Source organism: Gobius niger (genome assembly GCF_951799975.1).
Source record: "Gobius niger genome assembly, chromosome: 5".
NCBI lineage: Eukaryota > Metazoa > Chordata > Actinopteri > Gobiiformes > Gobiidae > Gobius > Gobius niger.
Genome location: NC_136856.1, coordinates 16,852,002 through 16,874,382, shown reverse-complemented (window position 1 = coordinate 16,874,382; position 22,381 = coordinate 16,852,002). Strand labels below are relative to the sequence as shown.

The following is a 22,381-nucleotide window of genomic DNA, read 5'->3' as shown; positions in this document are numbered from 1 at the left end:
AGCTCACTGAGAAAGCACTGAGCTATAATACGTGAAATGGGCCTTAAATGACAAGGATACCACCACTTTATACTCTTTTTTATTTTTGCAAACATATTTTTTAACTCATCCACAATCACTTTTCTGAACTACTTTTCATCTAAACTAGTTCATATGGCAATCGATCCCTGAATTTAGGCTTAACTTTGACCACATGTCTAACCCTATGCAGCTTAATGCCCAAATCACTTTTATGCAGAACTCCTTTGTAGTTACAGATAATGTTTGTAGGAATCTCTGTTAGTGATTTAAAAAAATATACAACAATTAGGCTACAACTGAACTCAGGTTCCCCATAGCTAAATATGAGGACAGTACAAGCTAAGACCTAGGACTTGATTGGGAACATGTGTTGTCGAAATAGGAGATGAAGATTTCATATCTAATACTAAGTGTGGAGTTCATTCTGACTGACCAACTCATCATGCAAAATGTGTTTGAGCTCGGTTAAAAGTAGTGAGGTTACTTTCCGGGGCCAAAGGCAATGGGACGCATGCTGTTTGTCGATAGGCTAAGTTTGCTGTCACATGACTCTTCAATATGGATCCATCAGAACATGTGTCTGCATTTGTGAATAAATCAACACTACAAATGTTATCGGTGCAACCAGCCTATTTGATTTTAACATGCTTACACACAGAGAGGTCCTGTATACAACATATTTACGTATCGTACCGTTTGTTCCTTTCTCTGAGTATCAGAGAAGTATCTCAGAGTAGCAATCTTGACACCCCTCCCAAGAGAAGCTCTCACAGTCTTCCAGCTGTTCCTTTTTTGCCCTTTGTCAGACTCATTGAAGGCAACTTGAAGAACATGATGTCCACTTGTTGGTCTTTATAACCCACTCCATTACTTACCTACGGTGACCTTTCAGTGGCCATAATGCAGAGATTAGTCTATGGACCTAAAGTGCTTGGCTTTTGTCTGTCCCCTTTGGTTCTTTTCTGATTGAAAATCCTAAATGTGTTCCGAGTGTTTCCGGAGATATAAGATATAAGAGCTCATGCTAGTGTTTAAAAAGTAATGCATGTAGTACAGTACATTGCATCCTTCTTGAGCCCAAGGGTCCATAGTGTTTATTTTAGTCACACCTTGAGCACAAAAAGGGTTGAAGAAAGGTGTCCTATCCTCCCTCCAATGCCTAGACCTTGAGACTCTGCTGTGAATAGCAGAAAAACAATGGAGCACTTTTGGTCCTCCGGTGAAGTGGCGTTGCCAGGCAGCGGGTGCATGACGTTGTTAGCCGCTAAGAGAGGAGCGTAGAGGAGTGGGTGTATGTTTGTGACCAGGGAAAAAAATGTACAGCAGCCTCTATAGAGAATCTGCAGGTATACTCAGAGCTCATGCTTCCATTTGGTCTTTTGATGATAAGGCCAAGACACAGGATACATCTGTTTTAATAAGCCTGTTCTTATTGTGGACAATTTGTTATTGATTTAAGAGCGGGAGAGAAAGGAAGCAGAAGTGACTGAATGGAAGAGCATGGTTTTGTTAAAACACCTTTACTCCACAGAACACACATAAATTAACAATTAACCGCGCACACATGTATCATATCACATCTATTTGCTTCTTCTTTCATTTTTTTGGTCGTCCTCATGGTCGCCGTCCTTGTGGGCTGAGATTTAGGGATCATCGGCGCTTGGCTTCCCTCATCTTTTCTGTGTTTTCCATTCCCGTGACTCTTCTGACGTGATCATTTGTGACATTGTCCAGTCTGTGGGCTAAAGTGACCAGTGCAGTTGCATCTACATGGTGTGGATGGCCTGGTGGCATATACAGTACGTTGATGCGGACCAACCCTTCGAGCCATAGAGCGTTACTTGACTCACGACAGTCCTGTAGATCTTTCCTGTCAGGTATGTTAGCACTCTTCGGTCAAATAAATCTCCTGTGACTTGTCGCCACTTCAGAGAGGCTGCACTGCTGTCACATTGAATGCCTATGTACTTTGTAGCCTATTAAGTTAACACTAGAAGTTGGAAGTGCAATTTCAAAGTTTCTCCTATGTCTATAAAGTTTAATTACTTCCTCGACAGAGGATTTCCAAATCCACGTGGTCCCAAAAGTCCCATCTTCTTATTTAAAGACAATACCTGATCCCTTGAGCTGTACACGGCTTCTCTCCTCATATCCTGCTTCTCCCTGACAAGTGTCTGTGACTCATGTTTGAATCCATGCAGTTATTCTGAAGCTTCCGGACTAATTTGATACTATATGGGGGTCATTTATCAAGAGTTTGCATATGTGCAAAACGAGTAGCACGTGCAAAAGTGGATCAGCGGCACAGTCATGTATGCATTGTTTAGTCACACAGCATTCTCTTATTTACAAATCAGGTTTGGGGACCTAAAACTCTAATACAGGCCGTTTCAAATTGCCCCCCAAAAACTTTATGCTAGATTCCAGTTTGCACTGGCTATTTAGCACTTGCCTTTATAAATGACCCCCTAAGTGTTCTATACTTATCTTTTCAATATATTATACCATGTATAGTGTTGAGTTTGAGTCCAAAATGCTTGAGGCTTGTACAACAATATGAAGCAGAAAGTTGAGAAAATGTCGGATTTATAATAATATGTGCTAATTTTGTGGTAATTCACGCTCTGCAGACTGGAGTCCTCCTGTGTCACTGCAAAGGCTCAGAGCTGATTTGTGCTGCCGTATCTGTCTAAGCCTATTCAACTCTTTCACCTTGTCAGAGTTATTCCAAAAATTACATTCTTCTTTCCGCTCTTTCTATTTCTCTTTTTTTTTTTCCCAAAAAGAATGTGTTATCATAATCGAGCCACAAAAATATGCCGCTAGAATCTGAATTAATTCCCCCAATTTTCCTTGATGGAAAAGGAACAAAGATCTTATCAATGTTATTGTATCTGCAACAAAACATCTCCTATTCTTCTTGCAATACTTTATAAAACTTCTCTCCAGATACTCAAAGCTCCTGCAGCTAATCAACTGTTGGCTTCACACTTATTATGAAACCTTCAGATTCCCATTCATGTTTTAGTATCTCACTCAGCCAGATTCTACAGTTCTCCTTGGATTTGATGGAGAAATGTGCCTAATGCCGCCTTATTTCAAGCTGTTCAAATGAATAATGATCTCTATATGCACTTGTTTCATATTCAGATGTGTATTCATATAAAGCAGCACATTACTTTGTCAATGTGCCATGGACAAATGAAGACTCAGAACACAGAAAAGAGAGTGCTGTAGAGCTGAGCAGAAAGGTGATGCACAGTGTCCTGTTTGGGATATTACACAGAGAAAAAAAACCCTTCGGTTTCACTGCCCTAAGAACAAATTATTTGATCTAAGTGCAATCAGTTTGCAATTTCTTTAATGACAAGGTTCAAGACATTTGGTAAATTTGGTAAATTAATGGAAACCCCCTGGAGATGCAGCATGTCGTTTTCAAAGGGGCTTTAAAAACGCAATAATGTTTCCAATGCAAATGACAACCCTGCAGCCGCTTAGAGCCGACACATTTGTCACTGACTAAACAGTGGAAGATGTTATTTCTTGTGAGTTGTTCATGCTGCTGACTGCATGACTCACTAGATTTGTAAAATCTTTACAGTTTCATACCACAACTAGTACTAACATCTCACTTCAGACTGGAACATTTCCAACTAATTGTTTTTAAAGATAAAAATCATCATCCTAAAATGAACATGTAATTAAATACTAAAATGCTTTAAAAGTTTCCAGATCTACCGAAGGCAGAATTGTTTTCTCATTTTTCAGCCGCACATTGTAAGCTGTAAACACCATGCTCCACACGGTCTTTTAAATGGTCTCTTTACCGTCTAAAGACTTTCCTCTCAATATTTGTGTACAACAGAAGCAGTGCACTTTTAAGCCCTGATCCATCTTATAAAAGAGCTCTCTGTACGATGGGAGTCCCACCGGCTTTAACAAATGCTGTCGAGGCTGAGGATGAAGCACTTGGCGTGGCCTCAGTGTAGACACAAAACACTGGTGATCCATCCTCCCAGTCCCCGACCAAAAGTTGAAGTTAGTCTGGAGCCAAAGTAAGTCCAAATAGTTGGCAGTAATTTCTCTGAATCATAAATCACTGGTGGATCTTTAGACTAGGTGGAGTCCAAACAACAAGATTTAAAAGGATAAACTCACAACAATTAAGTGTTGAGGCCATAACTTTGCAGGCAAATTGCAACTGGCGAATTTTATTTAGCGCTGAAACATGTAGCACCAAAAACACTTTTCTCTCATTATTATGGCTTTTACTGCCTCACCTTCTTTGTGTAAATATTGTCTAGAACATTGCAGAACATAACTTTATGTGTAAAATGCAAGGAGATTCCAGCAAAGTTAGTCAAGTCAAGTCTGAGGAGTGATAAATAATTAAACCTGTTCTTAAATAAATGACTGTATTTTATCTTATTTATTGGGTGTAATGTTGTCCATTAATAATAGTGCTCAGTCAGTGCTTACAACCATTGATGGGCCAAACAAACGTGATCAAATTTTCAGGATTTGTTGCGGCCGATGTTTGCAACATAATTCTGACTCTGACAGAAAAAAAACGCTGACGTTACCTTGCATCTTTCATCTGCGCACAAAAAAAGTGTTTTAGTGCTACTTAATTCTGTAATGTTGAGAATAAATATATCAAAGCACTTTACGTCAGCAGTGCTTATCACACTGTAATTGCATTAAACATAGTTACAGCTTTCAACCTGGATGAATTCTGTCAACGACTGAACATAGCAGTCGTTTAGAGGCATATTTACCCTGTGTACTATTGATCCTGGTTCAGAGTCAACCTGGATCAGCGCTTAAAGAAACTGTAGCAGTTGTTCACAGACATTTTTTAATTAGAAAACCCCATTGTGTTTGGGGCGCTACGACTCTGAGAGACCTCGAGTCAGAGCTGTTCCTCTCGGCTGCGCATCGCAGACTCCCTCTGGACGCTCCCACTGCTCTGCTGCTGTCACAACATTGTTGGATTCCCCCTCCCCAAAAGTGAAGGCGCTCAATCCCTCTGCCCACTTAGTGACAACTGTTGTGGGCTGATATGGACTTTATATATGCATCTTGATCAGAGGGTTTTGGGCTTAGCAAGTCCTCCCTATACAATCCTCTCAAGGAATACTGGCAGTGAGAAAAGGACGCAAAAACATTATAACAAAGAAAAGAAAAACAAAAGAAACAATTTCACACATTTTTATTTTAAAAGATAGTAGTAATTGGTCTTGATATCGATATTGTTATAGGTGTGATGCAATTGGTGTGATATAATTATTCATACCCCAGTGGATTAATGAGAAAAATATTTTTTAATGTCTTTTAATGTGTTGGTTAGGGGAAAAAACAAACGATCATTACCGGTAATTGCTTCAGCATCATGAATTTGAGATTTAACATCTGGAGGGAAACTCAACATGACGCCAAGCATAGATGGAGTTAAATAGTCTATAAGAAATGTCCACAATGGACTGCTGTGCCGAGGCTTGAAAATTCTGTTCCTAATGATATTGATGTACTTCATTTATATTAAACATTTCATAAACAAGACAGTACCCAAAGTGCAGCAGAATTGCTCCTTCAAAAACAATAAAACATTTTTCTGTTCAGCTCCACCAGTCCTCATTAAAAATAATGGGTTTCTAACCGTTTAAATGGCCTTCGTTTTATTGCAGAAAAATATGCATTCTCTCTGTTTCATTAACCTCTGAAGATTTTCCTCATCTTTTTAGAGGGGACCTCTCCAGTACTCTGGCCTATCTCTCAGAGCAGACTCGGAGCAGGGCTTTCTTGTGGGCACAGTGGCTCGACGGGACCAGATGTCAGACACGTTGGATCGCCTCCTATCCCATACACTGCACCATACTTTCGTCTTTTCCCCACTCTGGCATGGGTGACATTTAATTTCTCTATCCTGGTGACCAATGCATAAAAGAAAAGGTCCTGCTGCAATTACAGGCAAGGTCAGCGCAGTGGAGTGTGGTGTTCTCTGATGTTACTGTTTGAATGGGAGCTTTTATGCGATCGCTGTTCTCTTGTGTGGACAAAATGATGGCAGGAAAAGAAGTGGTTTTATTCAACCAAGTCCATTATCTTAAAATGTACATGTGTATGTATACAGCCAGCCCACGCACAGGTGTGAGCGTGTGTCAATATAGATGTTTGCATCCTTTATCCATTTGAGTGAGACTGGCAGCTTAGAAAGTCAGCGCTCTCTAATGTTTTGGTTTGATTACTATGAAGAACTTGATGTAAGAACCTGCCAATAACAGAGATGTGCCGCCATACTGTTAAAATGATGCATGTGAGCCTGCAATTACAGCCAAAATAAAAAATCTGCCAAGGTCATTTAAGGTAAAGATATCGTTTTGTTGCTGTAGCTATGCTTTGCGTTGTCCCCTAATCATATAAAGCCAGTAAAATGGTTTGTGGAGTTGTGTGTATCTTTTCTAAGGAAGGACATGAGTCTTGTGTAAAGCCTGGGGTATCTTAACCGCTGCCAGTTTCCCATCCATCTCCAGTGGTCATTATGGTTTTCAGCAGACCAGTGTTATTCTGCTCTCAAATCATGCCAGATCCTTACATCTTCTCCGAGCGTAAGCCGAGCCAAGTGCAAAACAACAACCTTGTTATACGTTTTTTTTTTTTTTACGTTTCCGACAGCCCATTTCTGGCACCGGCTCTGTCTCTCTCCTCTCTGTTGTCCATCCTTATCATGCCTTATCTCTCGCCTCCCTCATTTTGTTCTCTACAGGAGGCTCATTAAGGAGGCTTACCCTGGACCCGCGCCTGCTCACTGCTGCCAGTCAAACTGCACTTGCGCCTGTGAAGTGCAGTGCGCTAAATCACCACCGGGGGGCTGCAATCATGCTGGACTTTGTGGGGTAAGTCACACCTGTGGGATGATGGTTGGACCAGCTCAAAATTTAAAAGAGAAAGCCTATCTCAGTATTTCTTTCTTCTTCTTTTTTTCTCTTTTTTTTATGTGCCACCATGGGTCTGTAGTACTCCCAAAACCAAACTCTCCTCAACATGTCCACGGAAACGCTCAAAGTTATCAGTGCGTAAACTGGCTCTCTTGTGCTTTCTTGCAGAGAAGATGTTTCCTGACAGCCTGAACCTGAGTCGCAAAGTAAGTAAGAGCGGGCTTACACACGGAGATAAACCAGTGCGAGGAGGCGTGGAGCAGGGAGCAGATGGCGACCAGACGGAGGCGGGAGGGCGGAGGAGCCGGCACAGACACAGACGCGGAAAGGGCAGCACTGAGGGGTGAATCTATCAGCCAGGCATGACAGTGTGGACGACAGATAGATGGATGCCCGGAGGTCCCTGGATGAGGTTTGAGCAGCTGGCATTTCAGTCTCCTGTCTCCTGTTGGGCTCACCTGCATGCCCCATTGACATGTACGCTGACACAGCACTGAGCCACACGCATAAGGCTCTTTAAATTCACTGAGCGTTGTGCAAATAGAGAGAAAAGGGCACAGGGGGGCAGACAACCACAGCATTGTTTACAGTCGGATTAATATTGTAATGCTGAACGATTTCAGTGCTCTCATCGGTCCGCTTTCCCAAGATGAAACTTGGCGATCCCCCACGGAGCAATATCTCTCGTGCATAGCCCAGTGGGTGCATCTTGGGTGAATGCACAATGCCGAAGCGACGCAGAGACAGACAGAGGGAGATAAGTTGGAGGAGTAGTCGAATGCTGAGCAGGTCCTGCCTTGAGGGCCCAGAGCCAATATCCGTCACCGTGGCATTAATTATATTCTCTATTCATTAGAGCACACCCCGGGGACTGCAGTTATTAGACACAGCCCAATTAAGCCTGCAGTGAGCTAACGATGCCAGGCCACGCCACGGCGAGGGGCAGTGGGCCGGATAAGGAAACCCAGAGGATACAGCGTTGCCTCCATCAGCCCTTTTCTCCGAGCAGCAAGACGCAAAATACCGAGGTGATGTAACAGGATCTACAAAATGCATCTCAAGACAAACAAGGGTCTCTTAAAACTAAAACACGGGATGGATTTTTTTGAATTGTTTGGGTCAGGTTAGCAGTGGTGTCAAAGATATCTTATGAGTAGAAACTAGTTGGTTCTACTTCAAATTTGTATTTTTCTCTCTCTTTTTTTTTTTAGCTCTGTTTATGTGCGTGGTATGGTTCTGGTTCTGGTAGATTAATTGGTAAACACCCAGAGGATATCGCACCCAAGGGAAGAGAGGAGAGAGAGCGCTTGTTATTACAGCCTCGCTTTCCTGCTTTTACCCACTATGTGAGAGTACAATTGAAGTTCTTGTTAGGAAAAACAAGTTTTGCTTAAAAAGATTTACTTCATATCCACCGCCAGAAAATACAAGTCAATAATCCTTTAAGCATCTACTGACCCCTGCTTTGGTAATAATGACGGCATATGTACGAGTGCCCCAGGGTTAGTCCCACTTGAGAAGTGCCTATGGCTAAGAGATGAGGCAGATCAATGCTGCGTCTATGCCACTAGCGCTGTTGCCTTACAGTGTATTTTTGGTTGATTAAACACATTGACTGGGCTGTCACAGAGCTGGAGGGATGGCCTGTTGCTGCACTAGGTCCCTGCACTCCTTTAAGAATAAACCATGGCTCAAGGCTAACGCTAAAGGCAATGTAAGATTAAGGGTTTGCTCCTAATGTGCGGGTTGCCAAAACAATGGGGGGGGATAATGCATCATTGACAGTAATTCAAGTTTTCAAACCTCTATGAATTATTTGTATTACTCTATAATATCACATATTCATTATTATTTTAGTCACTACACTACAATAGTACATTCAGGGGGTCAATGCATTTGTTCTTGTGCAAAATGAGCATGTGCAAGAGTCATTTACACCTTGTTACTCGCAGCCTCTCTCGTTTACATATATCAGATTTGGGTCCCCAAAGCTATTATACGGGCATCATCAATTGGTAAAATTGGTGCAACATTCACACAAACAGCTATTTTCCAGCCTGCATGATTCGCTCCTTAGCACCTGTCTTCATAAATTGAAAGGCTTTGGAAGACAATGGATTATGATACATTTAGATTCAGGCCTTACACAACAACTCACAGATCTCACAGTCGTGTCTTTACTTGTGTTTGGTGTTTAAGTGTGTCATCAGTAAAGATCACCATTCGAACATGTTTAGCATTGGACTTCCAACGTGTAAACAGGCATGAATACTTCCTAAACCCACTGTATATGGTGCAGCCCTTGTTTGTTGCTTTTCCCATTGAATATCTGTTCCAGTGTCTTGCTATCCCTGGCAGGTACACTCCTGTTTGAATGCTAAACAGACAGTCATTGTATAATTGCCTGCGTCTGCTCACTGCCTGTTACTGAGTTATACTTCCAGGCTGTCTCCCTTTTATCTTGTTCAGCTCTGTCTTTGGTCGACTTTGCCATGCCTCTGGAGCCGGAGCTGCCAGTTTAGGAGGCTATACCCTGATGATATCGATAGCTGCCAGAGTGCACGGATTGGCTGATTGTGCACTTTTCTCTCCAATCTAATTCAAGCAATGATCCAGGGATTTTATATTTATTAGGCGTCCCATGATCATTTATCATTTTCATCTGCCCACATAAAGAGTCTTATTAGATTTGAGCAAATGAAGAGTAGGCTTAGGCGGTAACTAACTGTTGCACTCGTGTACTTAAATACAAATCCATCTGTCAAAAATTACTTGTTTTACTTCACAGGAGCGAAAGGCAATTACAGTAAATGACGGGCAGTATGGTTTAATGCTGTGACATACTTACAACAACCAAGAAAATGATGGATTATGTCCAGTTCAAGTCCTCTTTCCACAACCTCTGCTCACAGTGCCATCTAGTGTCGTGGTTACACGGCTATTTAGTTGGAAACAAAACCCCCAAATATCTGAAATGCATTGGCATTCCTACGTATGTCTGGTGCAGTGAAAAAATAATAATCACTTTATGTGTAGCTGTTACAGCGGACAAAGCAATGAAAAAACAAATATTAGTTTGTCAATTTAGGGTATTTTCTCCAGTTCAGCATTACCCATATCTAAAAGCTTCTCGACGGGAGCCAGTGTAGCACCCATAGATGTAATATAATAAAGATGAGTGGGTCCCATTCAGCCCCATTCATTGAAAAAGGTTCCTGAATCCTGTGTGAACCTTAATGGCCGCTCTGTCTCCTGCTACGCAGCCTGTTCCTTAAAAGGGCAAAAAGGCGGGCAGGCCTGCGCTCGTGGGGCAGGCGGAGTCTCCACAGAGCTCCAGAGCTTGATTGACATTCTCTGGAGCCAGTCAATGTATTGAAAAGGCTTCCAAATTTTTGACTGATAAACAAAACTAGCGTAGTTAAAAATATGTCACCTACCCCAGCGTTGTCACAGCGATTTTCAGAAATGGCTTTTAAGCCGTTCTTGGGACGTTTGAAGTCCCATTAGAATCACTGACTGGAGTCGCCCCTGGCCACCAGGGGGTGGTATTTCAGCAATGTCACCCTTTGGTAGCACCTAATTTGAAAGCTAAGACCTACAAAACGGATCTTATACCTCACTTAATTGACGTGTTGTTGTCACTTTTGCAGGTCTTTTTCCATTCCATTTTTACGACTTTTTCATTGCTTTTCTGCAACTTTTTCATTTCTGTTTTTTTTTGTCGCATTTTGTTGTGTTTTCATCCTTGTTTTTGTCACTCTTTTGTTAAAGTTTTTGTTGCCTTTAGTTGATTTTTTTGGTCCTCTTTTGTTGCGCTTTTGTGGCTATTTTGACACATTTTTCAAGAATCTTTTAGATTTGGGTAAAGCCAAAATGGAGAAAATGTGCTGGGTTCAGATTAATATTTAGTATCAGTTGTCCAGTATTCATTCATTAAATTGTTAAGCAGCTCATACTAAACTAACCACACCAAACATACTCCTAAGGATCTACTAAACAACAACATTATTGTGTTTGCAGTATAATCACAATACAGCACTTTCACTAGAGAATCATTTAAACCTTTACCTATCATTAAGTAAAACAGCAACATCTCCACAGAGACGAGCTGGTGATACGCATATTTGATTCTATTATTGCACTATTCCATGTATATGGTTGGTAGAGAAATAAACGATCTATTAAAATTCGATGTAGCCCATGGTATAGTTTGCCTACAGCTTAATTGCAACAAGGTGATATCACTAAGTTGCTCATCTTTACTCCTTGCACAATTACGTCTTGCGGCTTATTTGCCTTTGATAAACCGTATGTTACATAAATTATCGTGTTGACTCTCCTTTCATCACATTCTTTCCGCTAAGCCCCGAACTGTGCGTGTGCTTGTGCAAACGCATCACAGCGCAGGAAACACGCTGTGGATTACACATGGATTTGATACAGTGTTTGCCTTCAGTCAGGCCTTATGTTAATTGATCCCATTGATTGTGGCAGGTTGATCCGGAGACCGCAGACTGTAGCCCACTTCCCCTCCAGCCCTACCCCCTTCTCTTCATATCCTTATATTCTCTGTGCAGCGCATAAATACTGCACATAACACTCTTTCCATGGCAGCCCCTATTTACTTTGCCTCTGTCCGGTAATGGCCAAACTGTTTGTGAAATCACTATAATGAAAATTCCTGTTGTCTCAGCAAATATGTTCTATGCGTTCATTCATACAGATGGGGATTTACGACGCGCGCCTGACCAGGAAGTATGTTGTATAGGCCTAATGCCAGCGCCACTGAGATTAGCCTTCGTCCCGCTGCATGGAAGAGTAATGACGCGGCTTAGTGTTGCACCACAAGGTGAGATAAATATACAGTATGTACCCGCGTTATAAGACTTATTACCTTTATCTGTGCTTAAGGTCACTGCTCAGTTTGTTAATTGTGCATATGTGACCCTGGTTGTTTCTTGTGGGGACTTTTTTGCTCACCTCATATGCTTACATGATAAAGAGCACCTTTATTTGTCCCACAGTGGGGAAAATAGTATTGTTGCAGCAGAAAGGTACTAAAGAGTAGCATTTTAACCTCTTACCCCAGCCTTAAAGTGAAGTTTAAGTGTTTTACAAATGTAATAGATTGTGTATAAATGATCGCCTGGGACTGAATTTTGAAGTAATATTTAAAAAAAAAATCTAAAGCCCCTGCCTTTATTGATTTTAGACACTAATCAGAAACCACGGGATACCACTTTGACCAATGAGGTCCAATCAGGAGGGGACGAAGAGGAGCTACTTTTGAAAATTCTGTTCCTGCTCACCTCATTTTCCAAACTACGAGTTGCTTTCTGGACCAAGAGGGGAGGAATTTGATTGCTCACTTTCAAATTTCACACTATCTCTTCTTACATTGCAAACTAACAGACTATCACTTTAACAGAGTGCATTTTCTCCAGTTCGGCTTTACCCAAATCCAAAAGCTTCTCGGCTGCAGAGTAACAGTGTAATGCCTCATTTGAAAGCTAAGGTCTACAAAAGTGATTTTTGTCATGTTTTCTCCTCTTTTTTCATTGCTTTTTTGCCATGCTTTCGTCAGTTTTTGCTGTGTTTTTATCACGATTCTTTTGCTCCTTTGTTGCTTTTGTCGTCACTTTTTTGTTGCATTTTTGTCACTCTTTCACTGTGTTGTTGTTGCTTTTCTAGCATGTTTTTGTCGCTCTTTGGTCGTTTTTTTTGTCACTAGTCTGATGCTTTTTGTCAAGAAGGTTTTAGATTTTAATATAGTGGCAAAATAGCTGAGTGATGAACTAGTAGTAAGAAGGTAGTGAAGCTGAGAATGTGATTCAGAATCTCTTTTTACAGTCTTGGTAACACCCTGTTATACATGTTTTTAGTGGTCGGAGAAACGTCAACCTACACAGACATATGGACGATATTCACCTGCTGTTCTACATTTTCACCCAGTTGTGTTGTCATGTCCCCAGTTATTTGCTGGTCTATCACATTTCAAAGACCTACATCGTAGCACCCCCCGTTTCCCAAGGAGCAGATGTAGAAACATTCTAACTTGTATTAGTGAACACAGAAAGGCACAAATAACTGAACGTTTTTGTGCTGGGGGGGGGGGGGGGGAGCACTAGAAATAAACTTGTCATTATTTGACTGGAGATCCAAGCCAGCGTACATAGCAGAGTGCACGGATTTGGGGAAATGAAACAGTTCAGATGCAGCCTGCTGTGATATTACAAAGTGCTCCTATACCTGTGCACACCATTTTACTTCTGCAGTATATCACACACAAGACACAGACTTGCTTCTTTGTGTGGGGTCACTAAGTTTTCTCCCCCTGTTTCTCACAGCCAGTTTTCCATTTAATTAAACTGAAGAGCTCCACGCAACCTTCAGCAGTACCTCCCATTACGTAAGATGAAATTCACATTAAAAGCAAGAACTGAAGACTTTGCTTCTCCATCTTGGTATCATTTGTACGGCTGATAAATCAGGGTCATAACAAGCGCAAGGAAGATTGAAGCCAGGTATGCAAAGTGCTTGGCTCCTGTCCTAAAGGACGAATGGATGGAAGTAGAAAGATGGGACACAGTTTATGGAAGAGAGAGGAAGAAGAATAGGATGGAGGTCATGTATGTGTGCATAAATGGGAACACATCAGTTTAAATCATTTTTATCAGATGAACTCCCTAAAAGTACTGAAGTATTTTGATAAACTGTGTCGGAAAAGAAAAATGTAGCTTTCTCCAATGAGCTCAGAAACGGTGAAATATAAAGTAGGGCATTATGAATTTATAATGAGCTCTATAAAGTTTGTTGGTGGCAAGTAGTGCACATTTTTGGATTAATTACAATAGGTTCCCTGGCACTGTTTAGGTTTTTCATCCCTGTTTATCTATTATTTACATTTTATATCAAATTAATTGCACAACAAAAATGCAATTAAAGAAGAGGCCACAGACTGAACTTAAACTCGGGACCAACCACTCACAACTCCACACTTAGTTTTAGAAACTTTCTTACACAAACACTTCTGAAAGTGGTTAAGGGATACTGCTTAAAAATACAGCAGAGGGGAGAAATATTTCCTACACACACAGATTAAAAGTAATATTGTAAAGGAGTTCATAGAAACCAGCTATAATAGTCTTTATTTTTTTACTAAAAACACAGATTGAGGTGAAGATTTTCAAGTTGTGAGTTCCATAATTGAGTAGAATAGACAGCAATTAACGTTTCACCGTGCTCAGTTTGTGCTCTGGGACCTACCAGCAGACTAGGTCCAGCTGATCTCTAAATAGAATATCTTCAACAATCATTCAACACTCTACAGCGAGCTACAGTGACATTTATGACGGCGAGAAAATGTATGATTTGGTTCTACATTTCATCAGTGTCACAGCATTTGCAGTAATCACTTTTTGGACGAATTATTATAACGTTCTGAATGGTCAAGTGTTTTATAAGTTGAACTCGGTGTGGAAAAGTGTGACTGACTGAGGTAATTGGAGGCTCACCATTTGCTGATGTTCACAAATATATTTGCAATAAGCTGAGTTGGATCTATGTTTATTTCATATATTTCACCTTTGCATGGTGCAAATGCATTATGGATCTTCAACTTTTCCCATGATGCAGCTGTAGACTGAATCCATAAAACAGAATTGACGTGACATTGTGACATGCATGCACATGATGCTGTTAGGCATAAATGCAATAAGACGTACATCAATATTCTGTCATGGTTTTGAGAGCAAATGTAATGTCGCCAAGTTGTGTGTGATGCCAGCTGTGCAATTTACTCGTCTTAAAACGGTTACTTGTTTGTTTACCTTACAGTAACTTGTTTATCTTAATAAATACTTTTGGTAGTCGCTCTGGGTGCTTAGCTTAGACGACTTTATATAGCTGTCTGGTCTTTACAGCCAATCATCGCAGCTGCTTATTCCTGCTTCAGCCATTCATCGGCCAGGGTCCCCTTCTTAAGCCTGCCGGTCAATCACTCGACCATTTCCCAGCCACGCTGCGACCCGCCACCACCGCTCCTCTGCCTGGCCTCTCCTCAGGCCTGCTCATCGGGTCTTGTCCTACCACCACCAGTGTCCGGGCTCCGGGTGAAGATTCAGGCCATCATCCATCAGTGCCATGTATTCCATATTGTTGATGTAATCTTCCACCGGGGTCCGAGCCCCAATCACGTTTCATGTTCAATAAAATCTCTCTAACGCGGTCTGTCTTTGTGAGTCTCTTCAGGTTGAATTACGCCTTGCAATATAGTTCCCCTTATTACCCGCTTAGAAAATCCACATTGTTTAATTTTGTGTAGCTATACTTTATCGTGTAACACTTCATGTAACCATATTTAAATAGGTAAAACGTGGAAGAGCTTGGTAGCTTCTATCTTCACCTCGTTTGGAGCTATAGAGGAGAGGAGGAGAGGCTAAATGCTAACACCGACTGTGCTGTGTTTACGTGACTGAAGGTCAACCTGAAAGGTACAAATGAACTCGTCTAAGCTAAAGTAAGAACATATCTCAGTATGAAAAAACGGTTGCCTATTCCTTTAAAGAGCACGAGAAAAGTGACTTTAATATTTCAGAACGGCCCGATTTATGTGTTTCAAAGTATTATTTGATTTATGAGGGGGTCCGCTTACTCACTGTGCTTGGGTCAAAGCCAGCTGCTGTTGCATTAAGGGTCACTGCGATTCTTACTTGTCTTTTTGGATCCTGATGAAGAATTCAATTGGGACACACCAGGCCACAGCCGAACAGTTCTCCTCTCAGACTCCTTCACTCCACAGGATGGCCTCCCTTGCTCCCCACGATCTCCTGTTAGACTAAAAATCAATCCCAGAGAGCAGCAGCAGCCCATTTGTCCTTGGCTTTGACAGTGGCGCGGGTCAATAACGGCACTGCGTCGCTACTCCCTGCTCAGGCCTCCCAGCAATGCCCCACGCTTGGTGCAGCAGTTCTGGGCCCGATGATAGATGGCATAGTCCAGTGTAGGGATGCACCGGACCAGGCCACAGCTACAAGTCTCAGCTTTTATCTCGTGGCAAAACATCAGACAGTGTATTAGAAACAAAGCAAAGAGCCACAAAAAAGTGACAAAGAAGCAGCAATAGCACAATGAAAAAGCGACAAGAACACAACCAGGCGAAAAAGACAAAAACACAACAAAAAAGTCATGATCAGTTTTGTAGGTATTCGCTTTCAAATGAGGCATTACTCAGGCCCATAGCTCTAAACTCCTGTCGAGAAGCTTTCAGATTTGGGTAAAGCTGAACTGGAGAGAATGTGCTCGGTTAAGTAGCAACTAGCTATTTTAGTGTAGAGAATGTGTTTCGTCGTGCTTCAGATTTATTGCCGCTCATGAGTTAAATATAAGATTGCGGGTTGTGAGTCTAGGCTTTTCGACACTCACATTTGCTTTACATTGCAGTGCTTATTCACTTCCCACTGTTAGAGTCTGGTTACAGAGGCTTTACAGCACATTAGAAGCTTATCCCTTTATAGGGCAAGTGACTATTTCTAGTAATTTCTGCACACTTCACATATGGCCTTCCTGCTGCACATCAGTATAAGGTAAAGAAGCATGTGGTCCTCACTCAGCCAATCAGAAGAGACCTCACATATCCCACTACTGTGGCATTTGACCAATCAGCAGAGTCCGGTCACGCTCTCAACTTCCTGTTTTCTCTGAAGTCTGACCCAACTCTGGCTAAATTTATGGTACATTTCTTTACATAACTTGAAAACTAACCATGGTAAAAAACTCACACATTTTATTGGTAAATAAATGAGGACGTAGTGAAATAAGTGGAATTACAAGCATGAAAAAGGCAGCCACCATACTTAAACCTAAAGTTAATTAGTTTTGTCCATATCTGGACATGCCTGTGGCACCCATTATTCATCATTCAAGTATTTTCTTGACAAAAGAACCAATAAACCCTATGACTATGATTTTATGTTGCCAAAGGTTATTTTAGTAACATTTTTAGGCAAACAATATTGGAGGTGACTGACCCCTCCCACTGCACATAAAGCACAATCACATTACAAAAACTCTTGCCTATGACAGGTGTGATCATTCAAACATCAATATCACAAAACACAACGTCTCCTGAATACCAGCACCCCCCGAAAGTACTTTTTGTATATTTTATTTTTATACACCTTTACCCCTTAAAAAGCAAGGAACCAAATATGGTAACTTTGCTCACATTGATTTTATGCATGATATTGAACCATTTTTAAAAATGTTACAATAGTATTCAACTTGGGTTATGTCCCCCAATAACACTCTTAAATTGAAATTATTTATTTCAAAGTATTTCAATGAGTGCCTAAAGGTTTTTTTCATGATTATTCTAACAGGTCTTGTATCTGTTCGAAGTAGATTTAACTTGAATTAAGTAGAATAAAGATCTGCTGTCTCAACCTTTCCTTTTTGAAAGCATCACTTTTTACGTGACTGCACCACACTTGTGGTTTGATGTTCTGCAAACAAAAGACGTTTCCTTGACAAATGCAGAACTGATTTAATCTCTCGCCTCTGAGCATGAGGAAACCTGTAATCTGTACAAATCAGTGTGTTTTCACCTGAGCTCTGAGCACACAGCGTTTTTATCTTCACCACACAATCTCTGCTCAAATGCTTCCTATAACGTAGCCCAGGTGTATGATAAACATGGTTATTCAGTCCAATAAGTGTTTAAACTTGTGAAATTAGTATAGCATAGAAGAAGGTAATTAACACTGGTCCTATAATTTGCCTGACTGTTCCTTGGATGAACATGTGATTTTCTAATTAACCTGTAGGAGCCGGCTTTTCCTGGATCCCACTAATGAAACGCGCAAGTCGAATGCAATCAGCCTGACCCCATCATTATTTGTCACGAATAAATGTATGCAGTATAATCAATTACATCTCCCTGTAATATATAATCATGCGGAAATTATGCACATCTATTCACACGCGCTCTACCTCAAGCCTTCTTTTATTCATTGAAATTCAGCAGAGGTTTTAACCACATACACAGACGTGTCCCCCGAGTGGAGTTTCCCAGTTTGTCCCTGTTCCGATGTCGTAACAAATTATTGCTACGTAGGACAAATAAGCCTCACTTGTTTTCGGTCTGGTACTTCCTATACCTACGAATCGTGTGGTGCTACTTCCTCTTTTCCTACGTATCAAAGCTGTGTTTCATTTGCTGCTTTCTTTTGCAGTTCACACAGAAGACTTGTCTGAAGACAGACATGGAGGGAGGTGTGCCGTCCTTGGCGTCTTCAGCGTCAATGTCAGTGTCAACAACAGGATCCGTGTCAAATGAGCCCAAGTTAGCTGAGGACTTAGGGTGAGTACCTCCATGTGGGTGAACTGGGGGCTCACAGCTCTCAGTCACCTCGTGTTGATGCCTTTGCAGGATGTTGTGTTTGATAGGTCTCAATAAGTCTAGTGTGCCAAATAAACCAGATGATTTTGGATTCCCCTGCCATGAGTGAGTTACATTGAAATAGCGTTGAATTTGAACACTTTGAAACCTTTCCTTTTAAACGTTCAGGTAAAAATATTCAAGATCGAATCAGCACATAGGGCCAAGTGCTACATGTTATTACTGTAATGCTGATGAAACTAACAAATACTATTTATGATATTGTCTATTACTTTCAGAACTACTGATTTTATTTCCTGCAGTACAACTCTGCAATCTGACATTCAAAGATGAACAAATATATATCGTAAACATACTTGTATTCTATATCTATATCAATATTTTGTTGTTACATTGAAATAAAAAATGGACTCAACACAGTAAAGGTTTTGTATAATGTTAGGTCAAGTTATACTATGTTCCTCTTAATGCAGTTCTCATGTAAGTCAATACTGTGGTTTTAAATTGTGCCAAGTTGAAGTTGCAACACATTTCGGTCAGGCCCAGCTCATCATCAACCAACTGCATAAAAAAAAAAAAAAACCTGTCGCTTCAATTTCTTGATGCCACTGGCTCAAGGAAACAATATTATCATCATTCTTATCGCTCGCCATGACTGCGGATTACCATATTGTTAGAGGAGAGCTGTGTCCTTCCCAAAATCATGTCATTTCGGAAACTTGGTGAAACTGGGTCACTCACCGACTGCTGTCTGTCAGAGGAGGCTGAGGATCAAGGAAGCGTGGAGCGGAGCGTGATCCCAAAAGCACAACTGAATACATAACGCTGAGCTGCCAAGGCAAGGGCTGGATGTGTTCGTTTGTGTTGGCTGCGAGAAAAATCTGGTTTCACTCTACGTTTGGCAAAACTATGAAAACATATTTGCTGTAGCAGATAGCAGTCGGGTATATAAATTATCAACTATAAGAAGAGGAGCAATACTAGAACTTGCAAGGAGGTGTGGGACTGTAAGTAAAACTAAAATGAATGTCTCTGAATAGTAAGAAATGCCATGTAACTCAAGTCTGTAGCAGATGGAGAGGCTCAGAGAGGTCCATCATGGCTTTGCGCATTGTCCAACCAGCCGAGTGTGTGTTCAAAAGAGGTCCATGGGGGATACATCCTCGGTTTCATCTCCCTCCGTGCTCTTCTACAGGCGGCTCCTTCTCCCCCAGGCTTTTAAACTCCATTGCTTCGCTGTCTGCTGCCCCATTTAGACGAGACCCCACACCAGGGCCCGCGGGAACAAAAACAGTCGAGTAATTAATCTCGGCAAATATTTCCCCTTCTATTTCATGCAAGTGCCTTCCATTTTCCGGGGATGATCGTGATTGTTTCCGGAGGATATCAATATGCAAATTCTACACTAATAAACATCGGATACATGGAAAGGGGGAGGGGGGGCCTGTTTGGTTATTTGTGTTACACAGTAATACGATAATCTGTTCGCATGCATAAGGACATACCGTACTCTATAGCTATTCTTGGAGGTTTATGTTGGGAAATGAATGAAAGTCAAAGTTTCAGCTTTGAGTGCGTAGAGTCACTTTGGCTTCATGTGTGAGAGCGGTATGAATAATAGCTCTAAGTTGAGTCTCAGTAAGTGCTCTTTAAGCGAGTGGGTGTTCAGAAGTACTGACAGTCTTTGTGTTAGATTATTATTATGACTTTATTTATGGCATATCTCCCGTGTGTGTGCAGGTCACAGAGAGCTGACAGGCTGCAGTCTGCAGAGGAGCAGGTCACTCTGATCACCGACAGCATGACAGTCACCTCCACAGACCAAGAGAAACTGCTGCTGCTCGACAAAAACACTGAGCTGCGCCGCGTCAACAAAGAGGTACGGCCTCAGCTCAGTGCACCTTCACGTTCACTTTCACTGCTGATGTGGCAATTACCTTACACTGGCTCTCTCTGAAATCCAGAGGAGGACTGTGGGCGGTGCGTGAACACTGCTATTGAACTGTGAAAACTAAACATTTAGTACAGAAATGACTCATTTTTCATATTTAAAAAAAAAGCTTTGCCCCTAATTTCACTGGGCCATGTCAGTACAAATGTAGTGTTTCTTGTGCACGTGTCAGTTCTGAGTTCACCTCCTGATGCTGTCAGAGACAGAATGGCAGCCATGATTATAATAATGGTGATAATGATCACGGGTTGTATTGCAGTTGATGAAGCTGAACGAGGAATGGGACCAGGTGTACCGCAGTGCTACACTCAGTCTTCAACAGAGAGTAAAGGCTCTGGAGCAAGAAAACTCGACTATAAAAACACTTAACAACAAACTGCTGCTCAAAGTGGAGCACCAGCAGGTAGAAGTATCTCTCTCACTGAGAGTACAATGTGGGAGAATGTCCCTATTTGTTATCGTAAACAACATGTGGTTGTGTTTTCACTCTTGTTTCAGAGTGTGAAGGACTTCTATGAGAAAGTACTGATGCAGGAGGTGAAGGAAAAACAGGAGTTGCAAGACTATATCAGGCTTGTGGAGGAGCTGCTCCCCTCAAAGTACAGAGGCACATCTGCACAGGTACTTCTGCAAGCGCACGCTCACAACAAACATCCTACAGTTTGTCAGTGCTTGCTCGATGTGTGGTGCATTTTTTACCACAGGGCAACATCATGATGCCATCATCAAGCACCTCTGCTAATCCCCCCGGAGGTCCCCACCTGTCACCCTTTACCTCACACCCACTGGTCGCAACTGCTCCCAGCCCACAGGCAGAGCTCGGGGGGCCCTGTGCCAGTGCACAGGGACACCCACAACAGGAGGTGCAGGACCTGAAGGAGCAGCTTCAGGCTCTGCAGTGTCAGGTGGGACACCAGCACAGAATCAGTAAAACATCCATTTCTCTGATGACGGGCTGCTGTTGCCAGGGAGAGACCTGCTAAACGCTGGTGTGCAGCTTTGTATTACAGAGCGTATTGCACCACCAAGTGGAGGCTGGCTGGAGGGATGTGCAGAACAGAACATAAAGAGATCACACAGTATGGTTTGACTGACTGCTGTATTGATGTCCTGTGTCAACAGACCCGGATTTATGAAGCCGAATTTCAAACGGTGCATAACGGCCATAAACACACACTTCAGGAGAACCGCAGGCTCAGACAGAGAAGGGAGGACATGCACCAACAGGTGGCGCTTCTTCAAGAGCAGGTGATCTATTTCAATCTTTAACCATAAACAGTACAGTAGTTTATAAGAGACACTTTGAAAACTGAAGCAATAATATGTATCAAAAACAAAACTTATATTTCTACAGCTCAAAGTGTATGAGGAGGACTTCAGGCGTGAGCGCTCAGACAAACAGATGCTGCAGCGGCTGCTGAAGAAAAAACAGTCACCTCTTATAACCCCAGAGCTGATCCATCGCTGTAATACTGAAAAACAACCAGATGAGGGAGACAAGAGGACATATGTAAACAGGCAGCAGCCACACAGGAAACAGCACCATCCACTCTGCCCCAAACATCAGGCCAGACCTGAGGACTGAGCAGAGTAAATGTGCAGCTGATTTCTGCACAAATACTGCAGTGAAATAATACTATTCTGTGCCAAAAAATATTACCTTTTTATTAAATTGTGTATTTACACGGATTACTACACAACAAAACTGGGAGGGCATTTCGGTGTAGAAAAGCTTTGCTTTAGCAATATTGTAACAGTACTTAGCCTGTCAATGTGAAACAAAACATTTTGTCAGAGTGTTTGTCATCATGTGTTACTCATTAACAGCAACCAGTTCTGTACAGGAAGAAATTAGAAATATGTGTTTTGAAAAGAAATCAGGTATTGTGCCTTTAACTACAAGGAACAAGGAACTTTTTTGGGAAAAATAAGTCAAACAGCCGCTGTAAATCCGTAAAACATTATGAAGAGTAAGATGTGAGTCAGTGAGCAGCTGTTAAGCTTTTTTCCTCCTGGAAAAACTTCCTTGTTCCTTGTAGTTAAACAACAAAATTAGTTGTGTCCTCCTTAAGT

General features: G+C 41.6%; 1 protein-coding gene across 2 annotated transcripts; it reads left to right on the top strand.

Annotated features, from left to right (window-relative positions):
- Nucleotides 1-7,873: 7,873 nt before the first annotated feature.
- On the top strand, nt 7,874-22,010 carry LOC306963379 (uncharacterized protein). 2 transcript variants are annotated; one of them, XM_079556927.1, is made up of 8 exons: nt 7,874-7,987; nt 18,191-18,318; nt 20,098-20,236; nt 20,568-20,711; nt 20,807-20,929; nt 21,013-21,213; nt 21,431-21,556; nt 21,663-22,010. In XM_079556927.1, exons 1-8 carry the CDS (start codon nt 7,877-7,879, stop codon nt 21,891-21,893), a joined length of 1,203 nt encoding a protein of 400 aa, XP_079413053.1. In that variant the 5' UTR covers nt 7,874-7,876; the 3' UTR covers nt 21,894-22,010. The 2 variants fall into 2 exon arrangements, with proteins under 2 accessions (XP_079413053.1, XP_079413054.1); XM_079556928.1 differs by lacking the exon at nt 7,874-7,987 and adding an exon at nt 16,678-16,725.
- Nucleotides 22,011-22,381: the final 371 nt, after the last annotated feature.

Bases quoted from the DNA above. Each gene is read 5' to 3' on its own strand.
- LOC306963379 (XM_079556927.1), top strand. From the start codon at position 7,877: ATGCCAGGCCACGCCACGGCGAGGGGCAGTGGGCCGGATAAGGAAACC. The intron at 20,712-20,806 runs GTAGAAGTATCT...CTCTTGTTTCAG, and splicing joins TCAAAGTGGAGCACCAGCAG to AGTGTGAAGGACTTCTATGA. The intron at 21,214-21,430 runs GTGGGACACCAG...CTGTGTCAACAG, and splicing joins TTCAGGCTCTGCAGTGTCAG to ACCCGGATTTATGAAGCCGA.